This window comes from Camelina sativa, chromosome 3 (genome assembly GCF_000633955.1).
Source record: "Camelina sativa cultivar DH55 chromosome 3, Cs, whole genome shotgun sequence".
NCBI classification, from domain to species: Eukaryota; Viridiplantae; Streptophyta; class Magnoliopsida; order Brassicales; family Brassicaceae; genus Camelina; species Camelina sativa.
The window spans coordinates 6,757,933-6,781,905 of NC_025687.1; the positions used below are offsets into that span (position 1 = coordinate 6,757,933).

The 23,973-nt window shown below is 39.4% G+C and overlaps 6 protein-coding genes across 7 annotated transcripts in view; all 6 read right to left on the reverse strand.

Annotated features, from left to right (window-relative positions):
* The window catches only part of LOC104773593 (RNA-dependent RNA polymerase 1), a gene marked incomplete in the record, with an annotated part of 4,333 nt that extends 1,043 nt beyond the window's left edge, over positions 1-3,290 (reverse strand). Inside the window, 4 exon segments of one of the 2 annotated variants that reach the window (XM_010498240.1) lie at positions 1-360; positions 442-592; positions 680-3,068; positions 3,179-3,290. In XM_010498240.1, the coding sequence (XP_010496542.1) occupies positions 1-360; positions 442-592; positions 680-3,039 (2,871 nt within the window). 2 annotated transcript variants of the gene reach the window in all.
* On the reverse strand, positions 3,922-6,207 carry LOC104773609 (aspartate-semialdehyde dehydrogenase). Its single transcript, XM_010498262.2, has 7 exons — positions 5,575-6,207; positions 5,379-5,465; positions 5,230-5,274; positions 5,037-5,132; positions 4,815-4,916; positions 4,298-4,452; positions 3,922-4,203 (listed from the first exon to the last, which is right to left on the reverse strand). The coding sequence occupies exons 1-7, from the start codon at positions 6,133-6,135 to the stop codon at positions 4,122-4,124; spliced, it is 1,128 nt and encodes a 375-aa protein (XP_010496564.1). The 5' UTR covers positions 6,136-6,207; the 3' UTR covers positions 3,922-4,121.
* On the reverse strand, positions 6,799-8,699 carry LOC104773616 (CRAL-TRIO domain-containing protein YKL091C). Its single transcript, XM_010498268.1, has 6 exons — positions 8,436-8,699; positions 7,879-8,134; positions 7,552-7,588; positions 7,340-7,457; positions 7,131-7,241; positions 6,799-7,043 (listed from the first exon to the last, which is right to left on the reverse strand). The coding sequence occupies exons 1-6, from the start codon at positions 8,526-8,528 to the stop codon at positions 6,882-6,884; spliced, it is 777 nt and encodes a 258-aa protein (XP_010496570.1). The 5' UTR covers positions 8,529-8,699; the 3' UTR covers positions 6,799-6,881.
* LOC104773625 (dynamin-related protein 1C) lies at positions 9,405-13,652 on the reverse strand. Its single transcript, XM_010498275.2, has 16 exons — positions 13,318-13,652; positions 13,133-13,196; positions 12,745-12,852; positions 12,534-12,635; positions 12,304-12,354; positions 12,155-12,216; positions 11,925-12,015; positions 11,769-11,833; positions 11,479-11,673; positions 11,265-11,384; positions 11,109-11,179; positions 10,564-10,789; positions 10,421-10,471; positions 10,084-10,324; positions 9,869-10,008; positions 9,405-9,782 (listed from the first exon to the last, which is right to left on the reverse strand). Exons 1-16 carry the CDS (start codon positions 13,447-13,449, stop codon positions 9,657-9,659), a joined length of 1,845 nt encoding a protein of 614 aa, XP_010496577.1. The 5' UTR covers positions 13,450-13,652; the 3' UTR covers positions 9,405-9,656.
* On the reverse strand, positions 13,963-17,309 carry LOC104773630 (microtubule-associated protein 70-4). Its single transcript, XM_010498279.2, has 11 exons — positions 16,970-17,309; positions 16,797-16,882; positions 16,541-16,606; positions 16,287-16,457; positions 16,001-16,171; positions 15,741-15,896; positions 15,483-15,629; positions 15,322-15,393; positions 14,702-15,229; positions 14,423-14,613; positions 13,963-14,325 (listed from the first exon to the last, which is right to left on the reverse strand). The coding sequence occupies exons 1-11, from the start codon at positions 17,160-17,162 to the stop codon at positions 14,286-14,288; spliced, it is 1,821 nt and encodes a 606-aa protein (XP_010496581.1). The 5' UTR covers positions 17,163-17,309; the 3' UTR covers positions 13,963-14,285.
* The window catches only part of LOC104778722 (nuclear pore complex protein NUP155-like), a 9,639-nt gene continuing 3,767 nt past the window's right edge, over positions 18,102-23,973 (reverse strand). The window contains exons 6-14 of the mRNA XM_010503165.1: positions 23,071-23,967; positions 22,762-22,974; positions 22,429-22,676; positions 21,669-22,032; positions 21,231-21,427; positions 19,599-19,956; positions 19,044-19,262; positions 18,630-18,955; positions 18,102-18,493 (exon numbers count right to left, since the gene is read on the reverse strand). Of these exons, the coding sequence (XP_010501467.1) occupies positions 18,385-18,493; positions 18,630-18,955; positions 19,044-19,262; positions 19,599-19,956; positions 21,231-21,427; positions 21,669-22,032; positions 22,429-22,676; positions 22,762-22,974; positions 23,071-23,967 (2,931 nt within the window). The 3' untranslated portion in view covers positions 18,102-18,384. The remainder of the gene's footprint in view (positions 18,494-18,629; positions 18,956-19,043; positions 19,263-19,598; positions 19,957-21,230; positions 21,428-21,668; positions 22,033-22,428; positions 22,677-22,761; positions 22,975-23,070; positions 23,968-23,973) is intronic.

Here is a 23,973-nt window from a genome sequence, read left to right on the forward strand (position 1 = left end):
CATGTCTTTATCATAAGACTTTGAGGCCACATCAAGAGTAAATGATCTGATCGAGATCAATGGTGGAGCTCGCTCTTTTACCTCTCTAAATAGCTTACCGATCACGTTCTTTGACTCATACGTTGGCTTATCCGGTTTCTCCATAAAATCAGGATACTCTTTCACATAAAGATGTTGCGGTATCTCAGCTGCCACACCAGTTTTTGGGAAATCAACCGCTATTGAAAACTTCCTTGCAAGCTCAATGCATGGGTCACTAAACGCCTTGAGTGGTTCCTTATCCGCGAAGGCGGTATGAGCATTCGCTATGATCCCTAGACTATCATTCACAATATAGTTCGCAAAGTACTCTTCAACTTCCTAGAAACCGATTAAGCCAATCAAAAATCAATCTACCAAATAATAATAAGTAAAGTAATACAGAGTCTTTTTTATTGTTACCTCAATTGTGACATCATGATCCAAGATTTGAGCTGGTTCCGGTGTGTAGTCCATTGGTTCAGATGTTCTTGGTGGAATCAATTCATGATCCCAACATACAAAGTATATATCTCCATCTAGATCACTTCCAGAACATTCATTTGGATGTGGCCTATGCACAAAAGAACACAAGATTTCAAATCAACGTCCAAGACCTTTAAGCTCGTCAAAAAACTAAGTCTCAAAAGAATATATATACCTCGAGCCCTTTTGAGGGAACACAACGCAGTCCACCATGTGATTCAAAGCTGGTACATTGACAGCTTGTAGAACACGCACGTCACCAGGATGCAGGCATGGGTTTTTCGCAACAACAACAGGTCCAGTGACGATGTACCGCCTTCCTGGCATCATGGGATTTGAGTACTGCACAACTACCTGACCATACTCCAGTGTTCTGGTCTCGTCTAAGCATCCCATCATAGATCTTCCACCAGAAATGAAAATTCGAGTTTTTGTCCGTAGTTCCAACAACTTAGATGCTCTGAAATTCTGAAGCATCATTGAAAGGAAAGGTTCGGCGTCAGGTTTATAGCCACATAAGATCAGTTCCTTGAGAATATTTGTGTTCTCCCCTGGAGCCATTAAACCAAGAGCTTCATGAGCCTCCAAGGGATCTCTTAAAATTGCGTCGAGCCGATCCACAACCTCCCTTTGTTTCTTCTCAAAGACATTGTCTTTAACTCCTAAAGTTGACAAAAGAGTAATTAGCTGTCTGTTCATATAACAAGGTTGGTACTTGCTCCACGCCAAAACATCAAGCTTTGTGTTCCTTGACTCGAACTTGCTCATACTCTTCCTCAAAGACAGTTTCTTTGATGAGTTTGGATCCACAGCCACCACTCCTTTATACCCGCCATAACGTATTTGAAAAGCCGAAGGAGAAAACTCTGTAAGACCACATTTCTTCGCTACCTTTCTAGCAAACTCAGCTGAGATCTTTCCTATTCCATCGGAAAACACATAGCGTGTCCCTAAATACATGATCTCAACATCAGGAATCACTTCAATCTCATCACTCCTAACATTAAGTGTCTCTCTTGACGAGCTAAAAGATTGGCCAAGCCTTGCAGCATATTTAGCTACATTTCTTATATGGTCGAAATCACCCATCCAAGCTCTGATACGTGCTGATGTAAGCCCGTCTATTGGTGCAAACATCCAAGCTGAGTTCTCCCGCAACTGGCTGGAAGAGAAAGCTAGAAACTCAAACTTCTTATCTCCTATAACAATCCCATCTCGAAGAACAGAATATATCCTGTCGTATAACTTGGTTCTTCTTAGAGTAGAAGAGCGCGGAGACAGATCCATGGAACGAACTTTTTCAAGATCTTCATCAACAAATGATACCCTGAGGAAGTTGTTGATATACTTAGAGTAATGTCTAAGCACACGATTCGAAACGTTCACCTCTGGTCCAAGGAAATAGACTCTTGCTGGTGTAACTTGAACTCGATACATATAAACAAGTCCATCATCCAGAGATATGGTAGGAGACAGTGGAAGCTTTTTATTAGAGGTCAGCTTCTTGTACTCCTCACGGAGCCAACGAGCAGGCTCATAGCAACATTCCCCAAGGTGATAGAGTTTTTCAAGACAGTGATCTATAAGAGCTCTGTCATATTTTTTTGGATTAAGCAGCTGATAGAAGTCAAGATCAAGAGCTGGACCTGGGAGACAAGCGTTCTGCACCAATGTATTAACTTTAAACAAGATCTCAAAAGGCAGATTAAACCCTGGAGGAGGATCAACAACGATTACTAGCTTGTTAGCATTAGATGAATAGCTAGAACCGGATTCAATGAGAAAACTGCTGGCTCTGTGCTCTGCATAGTTTGCAAAATTCTCTTTGAAGTCAGGAACATTGAGATGAACTGGAAGCTCTAAACAGAAGGCAGTTGATTGACCTATACAAGAAGATGAAGTGAAATCTGTAGTTCTTATCCACTGCTCATCAGACCCATCACTGTAAAAATCCATCAATCCAAACAAAAGGTTAACAGGTTGATCCTCTTTCTCAAAGATCTTAGGAGCACCAATCACTTGAATCACAAGAAACTTTGATGATCTCCCTTGCGGTGAATGCAAATCAATCTGCCATATATTCTCATACGAAAGCTCGAGACGGTAGTCCTTTTGATACCAAGACATGGAGAAATGCAGTTTCCTCATCCCAGTTCCGAACGAGACACAAACATTTTGAGCACTCCATAAAGTTAAAAACTTTTTAGGTGAGACTTGACAACCAAAGTACATCTTAAGATCAGAGATGCTGTGCAGTGAAGCTCTTGGTTTTGGGACAATGTCTTGTTCCACTTCGAAAGCCTTGAGATATGATCTACCATAGTAAAGTCCTTCTGCAGCCTTCGTGATGATCAGTCTGGCATGTCTTTCGGATGCGAATTGAACAATGGCGTAGACTCTTGGACCACCTTTCTTCGGTTGTCTGACTTTGATGGCGTAAACAGTGCTTGAACCAGTGAGCCTTTCGAGGAAGTTCTTAACATCATCAGCGCTTACACCAACAGGGAATCCAAACACTTGAATTGTCTTCCCCATCTTCTTCTCAAAAAACTAATTCTATCAACCTAAAAACAAGATTTTTGGAAGAACCTAAGAGCACTGTGATAAGAACACGAACTAACGAAGGTAAAGAAAAAAAGAAAAAAAAAGCAGAGGGCTTTAAAGTTAAACATACCCGAGGGCGATGACTGATCTCTCTTCTTATGTTAGTTTCCGTCGACTCTGATTATGGTGGCCTTTGGATTCTCACTAACTGGGGACCAAAAACCCAAGTTCCATAATTATCCAAAGAATTAAAGCGAAAAGAAAGACTAATAAAGTCCAGAGACCAAAGTCCTTCTCGTCTTCTCAGGTCCCTTATTGGCCGAGCCGTAATCCTCTGTTTCGCATATCAAGTTAACTCTGACCAAGCTTGCGTGAGATTGCTGACGTTAGTATAATAGACTTTAATCGGACGGTGGAGGAGAGGTCTCATTGGCATTGATGTATTATTAATTATGATTAAATGGACTAAGAGTGGTTTTAGGAATTTTACAAGGATAATGAATGCAACTGTTGAACGATTTGATCAGGATTTGTTTAAAGAGCCTTTAAAAAAGGAAGTAAGTATATTCGCTAACGAAAAATATACAAATCTTAGTAACGAAGGAGTTAATTTTTAGGATTTGATGATAATTATTTTGGGCAACTAAACATAAACAAGTAAATAAAATATTTGCAATCGTACTATCATCAAAGTGCCTACAATAATTGTTGAGCCCGAATTAGTTCTCTGTGACTGTGACCATTCTAAAGCAATCTGAAAATGTGACCATTTTAAAGCAATCCCCTAACCTACAGTAATTGCTTCTTAGATTAACCAAGCCGGTACAAATTCGAACCGGGGAATTGACAAGGTTCAAGCGTGGGGAATGGGGATGAGTTTTCTGATGTCAGAGAACAACTTTATGAATTTGAAAGTAACAAAATTTGGTCAAGTAGAAGAATAAAATACCCTCGAAAACAAAATAGAAATAATGAGACAAATTCTTGACTCAAAATGTCTCTCTCTCTCATAATAATACAGTGATCCCCTTTGTCAAGAACTGAGAAGAAGCAAAGTGAGGGGGGATTCAAATTCAGAGAAGCATCTCCGCGATCTGAACAGCATTCAGAGCAGCTCCTTTCCGTATTTGATCTCCGCAGACGAATATGTCCAGCCTGAATTCATTAAGTTGTATCCTTTTTAACCATATTGAAAGACAGAAAAAAATCTCATTTGCATCAAATTTAATAGAAAGAGTGAGACTTTTACCCGAAATTGCCATCTTGAGACACGTCTCGCCTGATCCTACCAACTGCGACATCGTCTTTGTTTGAGACATCTAGTGGAGTAGGGAAAGTATTAGAAGCACGGTCGTCTATTATATATACTCCGGGTGCTTTCTTCAGGATCTCCCTTGCTGTGTTCTGTCAAATTACAGTTAGAAAAAACCGTTATAACCTCAAACAAGAACTTGATGATCACAAAGAATGTTAGCAAAACAAGTCTAAAGAACAGCATAAAGGTTAAAATCTGCAGGTGCCTAGAGAACAATCAGAGCCTACTTATGCTGATATGATATTACATGCAACTCCACATTATTCAACAGGTATATGATTCCTTGTAAAATAACGATATAAATTGACCACATTAGAGGTTTAAGCCATGATTCAAATTGCCCTATCAGTGACTAAAATCATTAGGAACCACAGAACAACGATGCTTCAAGAACTTGAAATACTGCTTCAGTACAAACCAGGTTTCATGAGTATTAATATTATTACATTACCTCATCGAGAGGGCTTTCAAACTGGAGATTTACACTCTCTGCATGAGCACGCATAACTGGAACACGTATACACGTTGCTGTTACTTTTACTTCTGTGTCATTCTGTGAAGAGCAAGAAAGTGATGAGAGACTTCTAAACACACTCAACAATTTTGGACAGAAGAATACAGTGAAATGAACACAAAACAAAATCTCAAGTTTTGTGAAATGAAACCCACTCACCCAGATCTTCCTTGTCTCTTTCACAAGTTTCATTTCCTCTTCATTGTAACCGTTTTCAAGAATAGGAGCATTATGCGAAAACAAGTTAAATGCATACTGCAGAACAACATTAAAACCATCAATCAAATTACTCAAAATCGATTTCAAAATCAACACATTCGAAAAAAAAACTATAAGCAAATTGAGCAATCACCTGCTGTCCAAAGATGTTACAAGTCGGAGGTTTACCCTCTAAAACCTAAGAAAACACACCAATGCAAAAGAAGAAGAAGAAGCAGAATCACTACTCAGCACAATCATTAAACATTTTCAATCAAAAGAAGGCTGAAAAAGAAACAAAACCTCGCGTGTCTGCTGAACAAGCTCTTCCATAGCTGCAGCACCAGCACCACTAGCTGCTTGATATGTACTAACCACCATTCTCTTCACCTATAAGAACCAACCGAAAACGTTATTCAAAAATCACACAAAAGTCTACACCTTTCATGGTTCCCATTGATTCCCCTTTAAACTGGGTTTCAGAAGATAAAAACCAAACCTTTGCGTGATGATGAAGAGGCGTAACAGCCATCAAACAGATAATGGTGGAGCAATTAGGGTTAGCAATCAAAGCACCTTTCCCCATTCCAACTTTAATCCCTTTCATTGCTTCAGGATTCACTTCAGGAATCACAAGCGGAACTCCCTCAACCATTCGAAACGCAGAGCTGTTATCAACAACAATGGTTCCTTTCTCCGCAGCGAGAGGACCAAACTCCTTGCTTATGGATCCACCGGCACTGAACAAAGCGATGTCTACGCCATCGAAGCTCTCCGCAGTGAGCTCCTCAACCGTGTAGTCTCGGCCGTCAAAGGCAACGCGTTTCCCTGCGGAGCGTTTCGATGCAAGCATCTTGACGGAGCTGTAAGGGAAGTCTCGATCGGATAGAACGGAGAGGAATTCTTGTCCGACGGCTCCGGTAACGCCAACGACGGCGAGAGATGGCGCGGATTCTTGGAGAGACATTTTGACCCTTGACGCGTAGGCTCTGGGTTTAGCTTTGAGAGGAAGGCGAGAGAGGAAATGGGTTCGTGGGGTTTGATGAGTGAACGTCGCCATTGTCGCCGTCGTGAAGGAGAAGGAGTGAGAGAGATTTAGGAGGCGGCTGTGATAGAAAAAGTTTGGGACTTTAAGAGTGTTGTTGTTGTTTAGTGGAGTTTACCAACATCTTCAAAAGTCAAAACAGCAGGGTTTTTAGCCTTAAGAAATAGAAACAGCAGGATGTTTGTAATTGGTCATTTACCAGATTGAGTGTATTCACACAACTTTCTCATGTGTTTCATTTTCTTCTTTTGGAAATATAAAGTTGTTGAAAAGTTCTTTGTAGATTGCAAACTATTATTCTATTAAGGACACACCTATAGCTAACCTTGGAATCTTGCAACAAGAGACATTATTGTTTCTAAATGTTAGTGTGGTCTTATGATTCCTGACCAAACTAGGTATCAACCATGTTGTATCCTTATTATTCTTTCAAGTTTCAATGTGTTTTGCATTCTTCTTACTTTTGATGTGAATAGGAAAGAAAGTAGAAAGGGTAAGCAAAAGCGATGACACAAGCAGTCCAGCAGAATGAATATATATTCATTCACACATCTTTCTCATGTTTTGATTGCTTTATTTGTGTAAAATTTTTAAGACGAGAAAATATTGTTCTAATTCTCTTTTTTTTTTTTTGGTGAATAGTTTTGTTCTCTCTTACTGAATAAAATATTCAAGCAGTAGGAAAATAAATAATAATAGTCCAATAGATTAAAGGAGGGTTTAGGGTATTCAGGTTAATAATACTTCCAAAGACTATAGAGTTAAACATTATTGTTTGTTATAGCTACTGGAGTAGTCTGAGGAAGAACAACATCTTGGATTAGTGTGAGCTTAGCTTGGCCACCGTATTCTTCAGGTAAAGCCTCGACTCCGATCTCCTCCTCGAATTTTCTCTGTTCTTCTCCACTAGTTACTATCACAATCTATACAACATCAACAAAAACAGAACAATTACGTTTTGAACATTGTGGAGATAATAAGATACATGAAGAGAGGATTACATATAAAACCTTTTCTTGAGTTGCTTTCTCTAAAAAACGGCAGACAAATTTCCAAACGGTCACAAAGAATCCAGGCATATGCAAGATGTAGCATTTCTCAAGGCGTTCCGGGTAGTAAGACTAGAGAAAAAACATTCTTCCAATATTTAAAAAGATGCGACTCTTTTTTTTGGTATAATCTACACATTATTGTATTAGAAAGAGGGGAGATGCTTTACTTGTAAGAATTGAAAGGCGGTGATCAATCCACGAGCATCAAGGTTCTTGTATGTAATGTTTGCCAGATCAATAACGGCAACCAACTTCTCATCTCCTACTTCTTTGCCTTCGATGCCACTAAAACATATAAACCAAAAAGCTTGTAAATCGAGGAACAACGGGAAGATAGAGAATTTTTGAAGTGTTTTGGTTTTGAGTAATGTGTAAACACCTTGCAATTGTTTTATCTAGACAATAAACACAGAACTCTGCAAACAACAAACACATAAAAGATTAGTTTATAGTTACTAATCTCAAGAATCAACTAAAAAGAATCACACATAATATGGACTTGAAGAAACTCCATGCATTTGAAGTTTTAGTGAATCACCTGGATTCAAATGAAACTACTCAATAACGAGAGAACATGAAAGAAGCTCATCAGAACAATCGTTAACTAGAGCTTAAGCGGGGTTCCCTAACACAGTACTTATCTACTCAAAATGAAGAGTGTATATCCAATGATAGTCAAAGTCTTAAACAAGTGAGAGGTGATTACTCTTGAATTTAGCTTGATCCTTAGCAGGAAAATGCTTAGAGGTTATGACAAGCACCATAGGGTGTCCTGATTTGGTTGGACCCTGAAGACAGATCTTTTTGAATTCCAATTCATCTTTCACTTCCAAGTCAGGGATCCCAGTTGGAGGAACCATGGAGGCTCTCCATTTTCGCCAATCTACAAACATCTTTGCTGCCTTGTCTGGGTCCATTGATCTTGCCACCAGGAACCTCATCAGTGTCGGATCCTCATATCCCTTCACAAAAACAAAACAGGGGAAAAAAACGCACACATGGCTTAGATCTTCTGATTTTACTAAACTTTCTCTGCTGACTACTGTTAGGGTTTACGATGGGAGAATGAGTTCACAATGCAAACCATCATGACGAGACTGAGACAGAGTTTTAGACCATAAAACCTATAGATAATCTAAAATGGTATATTTTTCTCAACTTCGACAATGAAACGCATAAATAAAAAAAGAGAAAAACAAAGAGGGCGAAAAAGATACAACAACTTTTTGGGTAATGGAAACTAAAAGCGTCGAATCGGATTACCTCAGTGGAAGAAGAGAGTTTCTCGACGGATTTTTTCAACTGGGTCAAGGCAGCAAGTTCTTGGCTTTCCTCCATGATCTTTTTGGCTCTCATCAGATCCTCAAAACTCTCTCAGAGATATAAAGAGAGAGAGAGTCTTCTGTGGTCCGTACAGACGCACGATAAAGTCTGTTGAAAAAGTAAATAGCTTTGATGTTGACAGAGAGACCCAAAGAAGCCACAGGAAGACAGAAATAGACGAAGTATCTCTACGGTAAAGTGGATAGAAAAAGAAAAAAATCATTGCCCTTAATTCGCTGCAATAAATTGGGCAGCTGAGAGTTGAATTGAACCTATCTCTGTTTTTTGACTTTTGTTATTACTACTGTACTTTGACGATTTAAACAGTACCCTAACACAGGCTGTTATGATTTTATGAATTTTACTCGTACATCCCTAATTTTTTAAGTATTACTACTAACCTACCGATACTTGTGCATGTTTTTAAATCTATTTTCAAATGATCCATCATCCATGTGAATTGTGAAGCAGGCTGATCGTTAGTTAAATTACCATTGCATTAAAAGCACTATGACTTGAGTTTAAGTTTCCTTTGTTAAATTTGAGACGTGTCTAACTTATGGAGAGTCCTATGCCACTAAGCCATTATTGAATTGTATAACAAACAACCGGTCTATATGGTTTCCGCTTACGCGTGTATATACTTCATCTGTTCGCTCCGAGTGGAAATTTAGTTCTAACGACTATTATTGTTCGTGACAGAAGATATGGTTTGATAAGTTGGTTCTTTCTTAATGAAATATATAAATTGGACTTTTCAAGACAAATAGGCTTTCTTTGTGGTCTATTCATTTTTTCATACTTGAACTGAATCTGGATAGTGATCCTAAAGGTGAGCAGTAGAATATGAACCGCCGGTCAAATTCGTCCATATCTAAAAGTTCACTATTTTCATCCTTTTGTCGTAAATGTGAAAAGCGTGCTAACTTCAAATATGTCTCAACCGTTCTAAAACAGTATCCAAGAATCGAAGATACAGACAAAAAAAGAAGTGGGAAAGTTGTGATAGAAATTAGCAGACCAAAGAAAACATGAGTAACCCCGTGTGAGTTTGTGTGGATTGGAAGTTACAACTCCCAACATACCTATTACTATAATGCAGTGCCCACACGAACAAAAGAAATCAACAATATAAAGAATAGTAGTGCTTAACAAACCCCGTTACTTCCAAGCCACAGCATCGATGTCATCTCTAGCTTGTTTGTAAAGTTCGAGTCGTTTGGCTAGTGTCCCTCTTCGTTCCATCAGCTGTGGGTCTTCATCCAACATCGCTCCCAGCTTCTCCTTCTGCACCATTATTGATTAAACATTATTCTCGGTTTGCGAATTTTCTCTCAGGCAACCAAAAGAGGAGTAATAATAATATTCTTTACCTCTTTCCTCCCTACTTGAGCGTAGAAGAAGTTGAGGAGCGATCTCTTAGCTTCTCTAACTTGGCAGTAAACAACAGCTTTGGGAAGAGAGTTTCTCAATGTGTCACAGACCATGTTTATGTATGCACTCACATTGGATCCTAAGTTATCCAAAGTCAACAAACAAAGTCTTGATCTGTCTCAATCATAAGTAAAGGGAGGCGAGAGACACTTACCGATCTTTCTGAAGTGATTGTCGGAGTAGGGATCTGCGTTTGGTGCTGGGGCATTCCTTGGATTTGGTTTCTCTTTCTCGGGTTCTAGGTGAAGTTTCCTGAAGAACTCAACCGTAAGGTAGCTGGATTCCATGTCCACCAGACGAAGAACCGTTTTCCTACTTTCGTCTCTGAATCTTTCGAGGGCTTCATTTGCAGCAGCTGCTATATCGCTTGCTAGAGTCGGGAATCGCTTCAGTTCCTGATAAACATAACAATGGCATTTTGAGATTGAAACAGTAAAGAGCTAGGAGGAGTTCTCAAACGTCAAAACCAAAGGCCTCTTCTCAGTTCTTACCTCTGTTTCTGAAATTGACTTTCTGACCAGCTCCTTCAATACGAAATGCACCTAGAAAATATCAAACAGTAATCAAGAATATAGTCAATTTACTGTAAATTAAGTCTCAAAGTAATGGAATCTCAATTTTTTTGGACGCATACTGCATCCACAGTGGCTTCAGCTGGTCCTTTGAAATAGCTTATGGATCCATCAATGAGCCGTCTGTATCCTTGTTCAGGAGCAATAAGATGTGGTTGATAACCATCTGCTTCTGAAACAACCTTCTGAACATTTTTGGTAGAGAGATGTCGATCAAAGGGAAGTTTCTTTAAGGCTGCTGGTAATTGATGGTCGAAAACTCCATAAATTCGGTCTCCACCAGGTCGTCTGATACAAACAACATAATAAATGTAAGACTACCAACTTTACCGGACCTAAATTGTCAAATTGTGTGAACATTTTTTTGGCATACTTCTATGAAAAGGTCATTGTTGTAATAATTTACAAAAACTGCACATCCTTATTCTGGAAGCTGACTAGAAGATAAGCAAAGTAAAGACTCATTATAGGGCAGCATATTACTCTGGAGTCGCCACTATCTTTTGAAAACATTCATAGACTCCAAATTGATCATCAAAATCGCATCATATATACCGACAACATTTTATGAGGTCTACAAATAAGAAGCAATAACTAAATCACTTACCCTCCATCCAGATGCTCCTTAAAGACACGATCAAATGCCCGGCAGAGTTCCAAAATTGTGTAAAGTTGGGCCTGGAATCATATATTTAGTGTGTGACTAACAATACGATTCTGATGCAACTCTGAATATCAATTACATAATGGTTTAAAATCTTACTCCTGAATCTACTGCAATGGGTCTTCCAATTTTATCCAGCTCTGCATTTATCTCATCGATGCTTTTGTTGATCAAAGCAACAATACTGGGAATTTTCTGCCTGATAACAGTCTCTAAGTGCTAATAGAGAGAAAAACAAAGAAGTAAGAAAGACAAAGCCATACAATGAAGCTTTAATTCAAATGAGATCTGTGCGAGTAAATCCTAAGGGTACCTGAGACAAGAGTTTTGCTAAATATTCTGATCCCATTCTACTGGCTAAGTGCCCATATTCAGGGCTTGTTTCAAAATATTCACGCTCTTTTCTACGTGCAGCAATCATATCAACCCTTTTATTGATATCAGCCTGTGAGCGATTCACAATTCCAACCCAGGGATGTTGCAAACGGTACGACCTTCCCTCAAGAACCTTCATCATATAGATAAAAGAGGTGTCAAAGTAATTTAAACAAGTAACTGAATTAGTTGAGACCCCAAGGTGCAGATATAAGGAAAGACCCTTACATCTAAACAGTCTGTTCCTTTGTCCATGATATCAAGCTTGGTTGCAACTCCAAAAGTCCTTTCGCCTACATAAATATATTAGAGGATTAAGAAAATGTTGTGGAGTGTAAAAAATCACTACCTACCAGCTACTAGGAAGCTACATCTAGGTCGTACCTGTGGGATCAACTTCTCTAGCAAGTTTTATAGCATCTGAAGTAGCAATATCTTGATTAGCTGGAGAAATAGCCAATATGATGCAATTTGGCTGCAGTTAAAACAATTCATGGATAAGCTTCCAAAGTTAACATTATTGTGAGCGATGATGACCAAATGCATTCTTTTGTTCAACTTGGCTGAAAAAATTGCCGAAACCTTCTCAGCAATAGCCTAGAAATAAGACTGACCTTCTCGACATAAGAGCGGACCATATTTTCAATGTCTTGGACGATACTATCCGGTTGTCCCTCTACAAGAATAATATTCAAGTCAGTGAATAGTTTAAGCACAAGTTACTAGATAAAAGAACCAAGAATATGGCATATCAAACTCTTACCTACAGCAACCTTTGTCAAACCCGGAAGATCTATGAGCGTCAGATTAACAACTGTAGACAAGATCATAAAGTGAGAATTCAAAGTAACAAGAAAGAGGTTAGCAAAATTGGAATCTTCAAATCTAATCCTACTACGTTTTACTCATTACTGCTGGTGTCAGCAACATAGGAAATTTACTAAGTATTAACAATAGGGATGCATTACAGGAAATGTGGTCTTAAGAACAAACCATTAGGAGAATATATGCTCAGCTGGATTGGAATGTTTGAGATTTGTTTCGACTTCCCAGTAATACGATCAGTTTCATCCTCAATCTCCTTCCGCACAGCAGCTGGAAAGAGAAGAACACTTATTAGCCCAACTTGCTTTCTAAGCATTTCATTATTTCGAGTACATAGCTTCATATTAGACTTCCCCATGAAAGAATCAAACAAACCTACCAAAATCAGCAAATTTCTTCTTAGGAGCATGAAGAAACTCAGCGTACTCAGTCGTCCCTTCTTCAGTCTTATGAAGCTGCAACACCAATGGCCTCCTCGTAACGATACCTAATGAATCAAATGGTATCGATTTCGATGAGCACTCCAAGACGACATAAGAAAAGAACAATACATGATCAAACCAACACAAAGACTGAAAACGATATAAGAGTATCAACATCAATGAAACATTATTCACATGGCACAGTAATGAGGAGCTAATGTGAAGGTTCTTCGAGGTACTCAAAAAGATTCATGTAATGCTCCGGAGAACACAAAACTTAACCTAGATTTCAATTCCAAACATACAGACGACAAACAAAATTGCTAAACGAAAAGGTAAAATTACCAGATCCACGAGGCAAGAAATCTCTTCCCACAACACTTTCTAGAACTGAAGATTTTCCAGAACTCTGATCCAAACATCAACAATAAGAAATCAGAAACGTAAGGGATTATTAAAGAGGCGAAGAAGTGAGATCGGATTTTAAGATACCAAATGTGTTAAGTTTCCGATAGAAAAGAGATCAAAACCTGGCCACCAACGACAGCGACGGTTGGGAGAGCTTCCCAAAGAGACATTCCTTCACCGCCATGATCTCCGAGGACAGTACATGCCCTCTGGATTTTATTTATCAGACCTATCAAACTCTTCATCGTCGCCATTTTTTCCTGGAACGTATCACAGATCCAGAGAATCTCTCACGGACCGCTCAGATCTAGATCTAACGACAATACAATACGGTTGATCGGATGGTGGATTCGAAATTTACGGTGGTGGGTACTTTACTCTCTCTCTCTCTCGCGCGCGGCGGTGGATGAGATTTGATGAATCTGGAAAAAAAAAAAAAGAGAAAAGAACCCAAAGGAGCAGAACGGTAATGGGAAGCAATTTCAAACCAAAAAAAGTAGGACCACGCTTTCAAATATTGGATACTTTTGGGCCCAAAGTGAAAATATTAATTATTAATTAGTCCCACGTTGCGATACCCGTACCGGTTGGTCAATGATACGGAGCCGGTTCAATTCATGTGGTTATGTGTGTTTAGTGGCGATCATTATTTTAACGGGACTCTTTTTCAAAATTTGTTAAGCATTTTTGGGTTTGATCAGTTCTTTATTAGGCTACCAAGTAGGCAAGTACCAAATACGCTTAACTGAGTTAGGTTAATAAGAATATTAACTAAGGGGAGAGAGAGTGACGCACACAAAACAATCACACAGTAAAAGCTTTAAATGTTACATAAAACTTAAAATGTTACATAAAGCAATACCCTACCTCTCCTACTATACATAACACAAAATATATCAGCCAAGTGAAGTGCACTACTCCCTTTATCTTGAAATGTTGGTAATATACTTCAGAGAAGAAGCACACACCAAATCAAATCGGGTTCGGTACATGGTTTTCTCTTTCGGCCTTTTGAATCACTTCCCTCAATTTGGCACAAGCCGCAGAGATCAGGCAGTGAGTGATCGAATTGTTCCATTATAGTAGTTTATCACGGTGTGCTCCTCGTCATCCCAGTTCGTCCAGATACTCTACAAAAGATAAAATGCGTAAACAATAGTGACATTTGACGATGTATACTAGATAAAGCTCATTGTATATTAATATAAGATATGATGATATGATTACCTTCCAGTAAGAAGTTGAGCAGTGTTTGAAGATCCTTTTGAGACCGAGGGGCGTCTGGTTTTACTATCTTGTTGTCCTTTATCCACACGCATTGCAGCAACTTCTTTCCCCATTACAGCTACTTCTCTTCGCATCTTCTTTGCCTCAACTTCCATCGCCTTTGTTAATGTTTCAACCTTCTTGGCCAACATCTAAAAAAGTTCACAACCCAAATATTTAGACTCTAAAAAATCCATCTAAAGGCTACAATATAATAGGAGAAGACCAAAACTAAGTGACCTCAATAGCTTCGTCCTTGTCCCTCAGGCTCAGGTCTTTTTCATGAGCAGCTTTCCTTAATGTTATGACCTCTTTCTGCAGCAAATCGTACAAGACACCTGGGACGCTATCATTATTTGTTGACTTGTCATCTGGTTCTTCTTCCCCTTTTACTGAGCTAGGTGACTCGCCTCTGTTAGTTCCTTCGGCAGACTGGTTGTTCAAAGGATGATTTGATCTCGGTCCATTTATTAGCAGTTTACTTCTATCCAACGATCTGGTGCCTCCATCGAATGATCTAGAAGTTCCCTTAGCATGCTTCAATACAGAGCTCGCACTAGGAGTCAATGATCTCAGCTGAGAACTTGGTGTTCTCTTGGTCAAAGAGCCATTTGATGTAATTTTTGGACTCGTTTCGGCTCCACTAAGGGATTGTCTTCGAGTAGGCCCGTTGCTCGCACTTCTACCAATAGATGTGCCTCTGTTGCTGCTGCTTGTAGGCCTCTTCAAACTCTCTTCTAACACTCTAAGCCGCAGTAGAAATTTCTCCTAAAAATAAGTAAAAGCAGCAATTCCAAAAGTAAGGCCATATAATACAAAGTAGGATAACAATGTTCCCCAGCTATGACTTTAGTTTTTACCTTCAGCTGAGCTTCAGATTTTGCAGCTCGGTCAGCTATGGCAAGCTTGTCGCGTAATTGTTGCATTTCTCCCTGCCCAAACAGAAAGGGATGGAAATAGTATTTAGTTAATCTTCAAAACTTGATGCAGCAGGAGAATTTAGATATATATCAACAATGACCTGCAGAAATCTACGTTCTTCGAGCCACTGCCTTACAGGCATCACTTTGTCGCTGGCATCTTTCCATTCATTTGCTACTACAGTAGCAACTCTGTTTGCATTTACCTTAGCACGGGCCAATTCTCGTTCAAGAATTTTCCTCTCTTCCTAAGGAAAAGACAAAACGCAACAATTTATGATCAGTACGAGACCAAAACATCAACTAACAAGAAACACAGTAAGTTACAGAGGCACTATAGAAGCATACGAAACTATTACATTCATTTCTTGAAATTTCCTCTGGTAATCTCTGACTGCATTTGCGGCTGCACCACCAGCAAGAACAGCTTCCTCTAACTCCCGCACACTCTGCATAAGCTTTTCAACTTCTGCAACTTTCTGTCTGTGCATCTTGTCTATAATTCTATTTTCTTCCTATATGAACCAATGTATCAACAAATAAGGCCACCACATGGTAAGAAACAGAAGAGATACTCTGGTATTGTTGGTCCAATGTGTAAAATAAATGATGGACATACCTGACAAATTTCAATCTGTTTCATCAATTCTTGGTTCTTATTCTGGAGATCATCAACCATGGAAGCCTTTGCCAATGCAGACTGAACTGTCCTTTCAGCTTCAAGCAAAGCTGCTTCCTTTGATTTGGTTAGACGGTCCAGTGATCTGTTGTCGTCTTGAAGTTTAGCAACCTAACAATTCAAAACATGTAAAACCAAATGAGAAGGAAGGTCCAATGATCATTGTTCCATAAGTTGTTGAATCAAGCTATACGAATAAATTTCGGATCCAAAGGAAGGAAGATACTTCTAGTCTCGAAAGCTTCAGTTCAGCCTCTAAAGGAGCAAGAATAGCTTCAATTGGAGGCATGTCATCATCCTTTTGAGCAGCATGAACCCTACGAAGAGAGGCTTCAGCTGCAAACTGAGCTGCCATGGAAGCCTTCTTTTCTTCATTTATCTTCTTGATTTCAAGGTTCTGTGACAAACATACAACATCATTAAATACAGAATGAAAAAAAAAGGAATCAAAGAACAAAGGAGAGATATAAAAAAGCATACTTTACTCTCAAGAAGGTTTTCAACAAGTTTGAGTTTTTCCACCATCTTTCCCAACTCTTCAGTAAGCTTCAAAATTACAACAGCAGAAACGTCAGCCAAATAAAAACTGAACTAAGACCACAGAAAAAGCAATATATATATATAGCAGAGATGACTAATTCCAAAGTAACCAAAGTCACATCTTCTATAAATAGGAACATTATCATAATGCCACTCTCTCAAGTTCAGTAATATGGAAGAAGATTATAAAGCAAACCTCTTCAACAGCCTTCTCTCTTTGTCGTTCAGACAACCTCAATGCTTTGATTTCAGCTTGTGCTTCAGACAATTCCCGATCCTTATCTGTATTTATATATCAAAAAGTCACACACACGACACGATTTTTCAAATCTCATCAACAAAAATCATACTAGTATACTCGTAACTAACCTCTGACTTCATTCTCCAGGCGATTTAACTCAATTCTGACGGGATCCGAGCCATGGAGTAAGGTCATGAACTCGTTATCGGCGTCAAAGCTCGGTCTCATCGATCTCCGTCGTGACAAGCCCTTGCTTCCTCTTCCTTCTCTATAAGACGACGATATGGTCAATGAAGGTGACATGAATCCTCTTTCCTCCATTTCTTCTTCCGACCTCAAATCCTCACTTCACTCACTCAAAAGAAGAGAACCATTTTAGCTCTAGCTAGGGATTTAAATGAGGTTTAAGGGTGTATGGTTGTTAAAAGAGTGACGACGATAGAGAGAGAGAGAGAGAGAGAGAGAGACACTGTTAATTACTAGTTAGTATTATGGGTTAATTACATTGAAGAGGATTAGGGACCATTTGTATTTATTTTTGTATGTGTTGTCAAATTATTAGGGACCATCACATTTTTGTCCAAACATGTACGACAAAAGTATATCACTAGAGACCTTCGTCTCATCATTCCAATGAATGACACCATTTTAATTTTTTTTAATTGAGTTTTGATTCAAATAATTTCAGATTAGGTTTTGGGTACTTAAATGTACATATTCTCATGTTCACTAAAAGTATACTTTAGGGGAAGGGAGGGTTATTGAAGTTGTTTAAATCTTCCGTTGAATTTGATGTCAATTCATTTTCCCCAAAGATACACAGTGTACGGAGTATGATTGAAGAAATCATCAATGTAGGAGGGAGACAATAGTATATTTTTTTTTAGCTTTAAATGAGCCCAACATGTCCCAAGTCCGGACCACGGTCAAAACCAACTAATCTCATATTTTTGAGCTGTTTATTTTCTATATTGTTGTTGTTTTTTCCTCGAGGGTAGGGTAAAAGATCAACTAAAAAGAGAAAACAAAAGCTGCCAGAAAATTCGACTTTGGTTCTATGAAAATTTGCAATGGAATCCAACGTTGAGAACACGAACGGTCAAACTAAAAAAATATAGTACAGTATATTCTTATCTTGAAAAAGCATCATTATTACCAAGTTTGTAAAGTTTAAGCATACGAATACAATGAATTTACTAAAAAAGTTCCTTAATTTATTTTTGTCGTGAAACATCATCAACTTGGTCTTGTACACAACAATTAAATACTAATCAACAACAACACTCGATAAAGAAATTAGTCAAGTTACAGAGAATACAGATTAAAATTGACAGACAAGGCCCCCGAGTTTTACGAGGAGGAACTACAGAATTATTTTTTCTCTTTTCGTATTTTTGATTCTCTCTGAAGACTAAAGAAGAAGAAAGGGGAAATTTCCCCAAAGAGTGTAATTTAAAGTTACAAGAACGCTGCTATAAAACCTATTAAAAAAGGTGAAATTGCATCCAAAATACAAAAAGAAAAAATAGAAGAGAGTGATGGATCAGAAGGAGAATGGAGTTAAGAGAGACTCGTCAAGTTCTTTGAAACCTGCGTATACTAACTCCGTCCTGTTCGGTGGCAGAGCCAGTCTCCTTACCTCCGTCATATACCTGTTTGTGAGATTTAAAAAAAAAAAAAAAAAATTGTAGGGTTTTCAGAGATTCTTGATTTTTAATTATACTTCAAAACAAGGAGTGGGTAAGAAAACCAAACCGAATCAAACCAAAATGTCAGAGAGAAACTTGCCTGTTTGCAGCGTTTGCGATCTTATCACGGACCCCTTGATTACTAACAGCTTTGTTCTCCAGAGCAAATGATCCGCCTAGTATGAGAGAAGAGCTGGTTGGACTCGACCCCATTCTGTCTGACAATACAGACATTGCCCATTCAAGGAGCACCACTAGAACCGAACTAAGGAGGCGGATCCTTAGATTTGGTGATGGCACAATGGCTGCATTGGATAGCAAACGGTCATAAGCGTTAAGCACAGGTTCAGCTGCGCCTTTGCAAGCGGCCAGAAGAGCTCGAGCTATGTCATCATCCGCAACATCCCCAACCCTCTCTGATCTCTCCTGTAAAATTTTACACAATATATGTACTCAAATTCAGTTCATAACCCAATGACATGAATCAACAGCTTAACGAGAAGGAGGAGCTTACAAGTGCAGCTTTCTCGAGGTGAAGGCACAAAACATCGAGGGGTAAAACAACTCCACCGCCAGGGTATATATGAGATCCGACTCTCTTGAGAACTGAACAGGCTTCAGCTATCCCACCTTGTGAAAGAGCTTTGTCAATAAGTCTAGCCCATGTTTCCCTTATTATGCTTGAATCAGAATCACCAGAATAGTTGGCAAAGTAGAGCATTTCCAGACAGATCTGCATAGAGTGAAGCCAGAACAATAAACAAGCAATGAAAAGAGAGCCTACATAAAGAGTCAAAGATACGAGCACTGAATCTTTCCAATTCAACAATTTGATCTTATGATTTTCGAACTTTGAAACTAGGATACTAACGCAACAATTCTAAGCATGACGTAAAACAGTGATCATCGACTTTGTGTTAGGTTAAGTATGAATAGAACCTACGAATTTACTTAATACCAGCTAAGTTACAGACAGAGATATAGTTACATCTAGAAAACCAGTTAACCAGAAACATGGCCCAAAACTAATTCAAAAACGAAAATATATATATAAGGTTTTTGGACTCACCTCCCAGAGCTCAAATGGGACAGCATATTCATTATACAACTGTGTTACGCTTTTAAGTTCCGAGGAGAGCTCCATGGCCTTTTCATTTGCTGCATTTGCTAAGCTGGAATCATCACTAGAATCACCATCAAGTACTGTCCCGTTCTGGTCAGAGTCCTGCATGGCAGCCGAGGACTCGGAATTGGAAGCTATAGCTTCAAGTTCGTCTCTGATCTTAATTTGGAACTGAAGAACTGCGAGTTTTCCTTCAAGCAGATCAAGCAACTCATTGTCAGAAGCACCTTGAGAAGAACCTACTAAACCATCACTATTACTTGCATTCTTGGCCTGTAAAACTGCGTGGCTTAGGTATTGTCGCCTAAATTCATAAGGCAGCAACCCATTAGAGATGAAAAAGGAAGGGGGAGTAAGAAAATCAAGATAGTGTGACTTGAGGAAATATTCAACACATAACATAAAAGATTGGTTTACCTTTGTTCAAGTGTAGGATTGTCCCCTGAACTAATAGCACGTCTCTCTGCAAGCCTTAGAAATACGTGAGCAGCAAGCACATGCTGTCTCTTTGACACATAGTATTTCGCAAGAAGATCAAAGTATTTTGCTTGATTTGATGAAATCTGTGTTCCTGAGTGACCCAGCGGAGATGAACCAGTAGATACAGCCCCAACCTAAGGCATGAGGAGACAGATGTAAGTATTCTTAGAAAGTAGTTGCACTGTCGACCAACAAACCTGACTATTTTTGTCACGCAGTTGGTGGCAGAACTGAGGCTGCTAGTTAATATTTATGGAGGTTAGCTAGTTTAACAAGTAGACAAATCCCTAAGCATTTAAGGTTATGCCTTCCTTACGTGACAAGACACCACAGCAATGGAAATAGCTTAAAAGGGCTAACGTGTAAATAGCAAACCTGTGATGCAGAATGACTGCCAGCATTCTGGAGAAAAGGTACCAAATCCGGACCTCCATACTCCAGGAGCTCGTTTTCAAGACCCAGTTCTATCATGGCCTTGTATAGGTACTCCCGGAACGCTCTGTCAGTTGATTGCACACCAAGATGAACAATCTGGCATATATATTGTCTACGTGAAGCCTCGTCTAGCATGGAACTAGCTAAAGATCGCACGGAGTTGGCAATAATCTCATAGCATTGTTTCCGCTGGGCAAGAGCATGCTCTCTTATGGAAGCATCAAGTTGGTCATTGAAAGCATCGCCAGCAGGATCAAGAGCTTGGGCCTTCTGCAAAGGNGCTGCATTTGCTAAGCTGGAATCATCACTAGAATCACCATCAAGTACTGTCCCGTTCTGGTCAGAGTCCTGCATGGCAGCCGAGGACTCGGAATTGGAAGCTATAGCTTCAAGTTCGTCTCTGATCTTAATTTGGAACTGAAGAACTGCGAGTTTTCCTTCAAGCAGATCAAGCAACTCATTGTCAGAAGCACCTTGAGAAGAACCTACTAAACCATCACTATTACTTGCATTCTTGGCCTGTAAAACTGCGTGGCTTAGGTATTGTCGCCTAAATTCATAAGGCAGCAACCCATTAGAGATGAAAAAGGAAGGGGGAGTAAGAAAATCAAGATAGTGTGACTTGAGGAAATATTCAACACATAACATAAAAGATTGGTTTACCTTTGTTCAAGTGTAGGATTGTCCCCTGAACTAATAGCACGTCTCTCTGCAAGCCTTAGAAATACGTGAGCAGCAAGCACATGCTGTCTCTTTGACACATAGTATTTCGCAAGAAGATCAAAGTATTTTGCTTGATTTGATGAAATCTGTGTTCCTGAGTGACCCAGCGGAGATGAACCAGTAGATACAGCCCCAACCTAAGGCATGAGGAGACAGATGTAAGTATTCTTAGAAAGTAGTTGCACTGTCGACCAACAAACCTGACTATTTTTGTCACGCAGTTGGTGGCAGAACTGAGGCTGCTAGTTAATATTTATGGAGGTTAGCTAGTTTAACAAGTAGACAAATCCCTAAGCATTTAAGGTTATGCCTTCCTTACGTGACAAGACACCACAGCAATGGAAATAGCTTAAAAGGGCTAACGTGTAAATAGCAAACCTGTGATGCAGAATGACTGCCAGCATTCTGGAGAAAAGGTACCAAATCCGGACCTCCATACTCCAGGAGCTCGTTTTCAAGACCCAGTTCTATCATGGCCTTGTATAGGTACTCCCGGAACGCTCTGTCAGTTGATTGCACACCAAGATGAACAATCTGGCATATATATTGTCTACGTGAAGCCTCGTCTAGCATGGAACTAGCTAAAGATCGCACGGAGTTGGCAATAATCTCATAGCATTGTTTCCGCTGGGCAAGAGCATGCTCTCTTATGGAAGCATCAAGTTGGTCATTGAAAGCATCGCCAGCAGGATCAAGAGCTTGGGCCTTCTGCAAAGGCAAGCAGACAACAGCTTCATAGAACCTGTAGATAATTATTGTGAGTGAATACCAAAAAAATGGAGTCTTCAAAGAAAGGGCAACAAAATATGAATCATGTATAATTGATTCTGAGTTAAGCTGGCCGTTTTGCCTTAGGTCTTTGACTTTATTCTTGTATGAATGCTTAATTGTAAACTTCTAGGTACGGTCTATCTTTTTTCGTCTATCTTAAAACTACATTTTACATAATAATAAACATTTGGAGTATTCTTTTGAAACTCGATTTAGAAGGCTAAAAGGAATTCACTTTTCTCTGACTGCCACTAAGAAAAATAGCTTTAACATACAAAAAAAAAAAAAAACTATATGGCTTATTGACCAACGATCACAAACTAGAACCAACCAAGTGTGTAGGCATCTACTTGAATGAAAAACTAACCTCAATTCCTCAAAACGTTTGCAAACAGTTCGGAGATCTGCAGATCCAGGGATTTTGCTCAAGAAACTGAACGCCTCTCTAGCAACATTCTCCTTCTCTTCAGTATCTGAAGTTAGAGCAGCTCTCTCAAGACGTTCAACAGCTAAGAAGAATTTGTAATCAGACTCCTTGAAGTAACTTGGGCAACCTTCACGTAGTCGCCCGCTTATATCGTCAACTGTTCCCCTGCCATCTGAGCCAGTATAATACTGTGGCACCCAATAGTATCAGATTCAAATTAGTGAGTCAAAACATTCAGAAAGGGGACACTAAGGCTATTTAAAAGGCTAGTACCTCCATCACGGCAGATATGAGCCTTGTTGCAATTTGGTCACCCTCTTCAGAACAAACTAGCTGATGGAATGTCAACTGAACTAAAGCTTGCTTTAGATATGCGTCAAACCCCTGAACTAATCTAGCAACATGATGTTGAGAAAGAAGTTGGAGTAGGAAAAGGGCTTCTGCAGATCTGAGAAGCAACTGCCTGATACACTCCATAGCCCTCACCTGCAGGAAGGCATGACTAAATTAATGACTTTTACTCCTGTACCATTAAAGAGGAAGAAAGTAACACCAGATTTATAAGAATTCAACAAATCTTACCTCTCTGGCAGCCAATTCAGCAGAACTATACGGCAACCGCTGTCTTTTATTTGCTGACTCACCTCCGTTGGAATATGCTCCAAACAAGCTCCTAACCATATTCCTCTCAGTAGCTCCCAACTCTGAACCAGTACCATACAAAATAGAGCCAGTTACATCTCCTAACCCAGCAACACATCCATAAAGCCCCCTTCTCTGGTTTCTTCTAGATCTTAAGAATTTCTCCAATGATCGAACCTTGCTTTCCAGAACATGCATAGCACTGGTAGAAAGACGACAGATCACAACTCCTTCCTCAGACATGGTGTCAGAACTGATTTTCTTAGACATCACAGAAAGTTCCCATAGGGGAAACAGTAATCTTGATGTACAAAGGCAGAGCCCTTCATAAGCACCTGAGAAAATGGGCTCCGCTTCTTGAACAACTTGGCCCATGCTGAAACCTCCAGTTGCTGTTCTAGTGTTTGACAATCCACTAGTGCCATCAAATTGTGGCATTCCTACAATTCTCGGATCCTCAAACGCCTCAGCTGCCTTATCGGCAACAATATTACTCATTAAATCTTCAAAATTTATTATTCGGGCAGCCAACATCAAGCACATGGCAGCTGCTTCGCCTGCTCCAAAGCGGGTGAAAAAATCTTCTAGAAGGGACCTTGGAGAATTGGATTCTAGAAGTCTCCTTAAGATATCCACAGGCCTATTAAAAACGAGTTCCATCATACCCATGGTGGTAAAAACGACAATCTTTCTCCTTGGCAATATATGCTGGGTCGAAAGATCACCTCTGGCCCAGAGTTTTCCACATGCTTTTTCATAAGACTCTCCTGAGACTTCGAGTCCACAGTATTCTAGTTCTGAATATAAAGATTGAACAGTAGCAGCAGTATCAGGAGAGGGGAA

Bases quoted from the DNA above. Each gene is read 5' to 3' on its own strand.
- LOC104773625 (XM_010498275.2), bottom strand. From the start codon at position 13,449: ATGGCGACGATGAAGAGTTTGATAGGTCTGATAAATAAAATCCAGAGG. The intron at 11,674-11,768 runs GTAAGGGTCTTT...TATATGATGAAG, and splicing joins AAGGAACAGACTGTTTAGAT to GTTCTTGAGGGAAGGTCGTA. The intron at 10,790-11,108 runs GTAAGTGATTTA...TGTTTGTATCAG, and splicing joins AAGGAGCATCTGGATGGAGG to ACGACCTGGTGGAGACCGAA.
- LOC104773616 (XM_010498268.1), bottom strand. From the start codon at position 8,528: ATGAGAGCCAAAAAGATCATGGAGGAAAGCCAAGAACTTGCTGCCTTG. The intron at 8,135-8,435 runs GTAATCCGATTC...GTTTTTGTGAAG, and splicing joins AACTCTCTTCTTCCACTGAG to GGATATGAGGATCCGACACT. The intron at 7,589-7,878 runs GTAATCACCTCT...TGTTGTTTGCAG, and splicing joins GGATCAAGCTAAATTCAAGA to AGTTCTGTGTTTATTGTCTA.
- LOC104773609 (XM_010498262.2), bottom strand. From the start codon at position 6,135: ATGGCGACGTTCACTCATCAAACCCCACGAACCCATTTCCTCTCTCGC. The intron at 5,466-5,574 runs GTTTGGTTTTTA...TGGTTCTTATAG, and splicing joins CTCTTCATCATCACGCAAAG to GTGAAGAGAATGGTGGTTAG. The intron at 4,204-4,297 runs GTAAAAGTCTCA...TAATGAATTCAG, and splicing joins TCTCAAGATGGCAATTTCGG to GCTGGACATATTCGTCTGCG.
- LOC104773630 (XM_010498279.2), bottom strand. From the start codon at position 17,162: ATGGAGGAAAGAGGATTCATGTCACCTTCATTGACCATATCGTCGTCT. The intron at 15,230-15,321 runs GTAAAAACTAAA...ACTTATTTTTAG, and splicing joins AATCTGAAGCTCAGCTGAAG to GAGAAATTTCTACTGCGGCT. The intron at 14,614-14,701 runs GTCACTTAGTTT...GAACTTTTTTAG, and splicing joins ACAAGGACGAAGCTATTGAG to ATGTTGGCCAAGAAGGTTGA.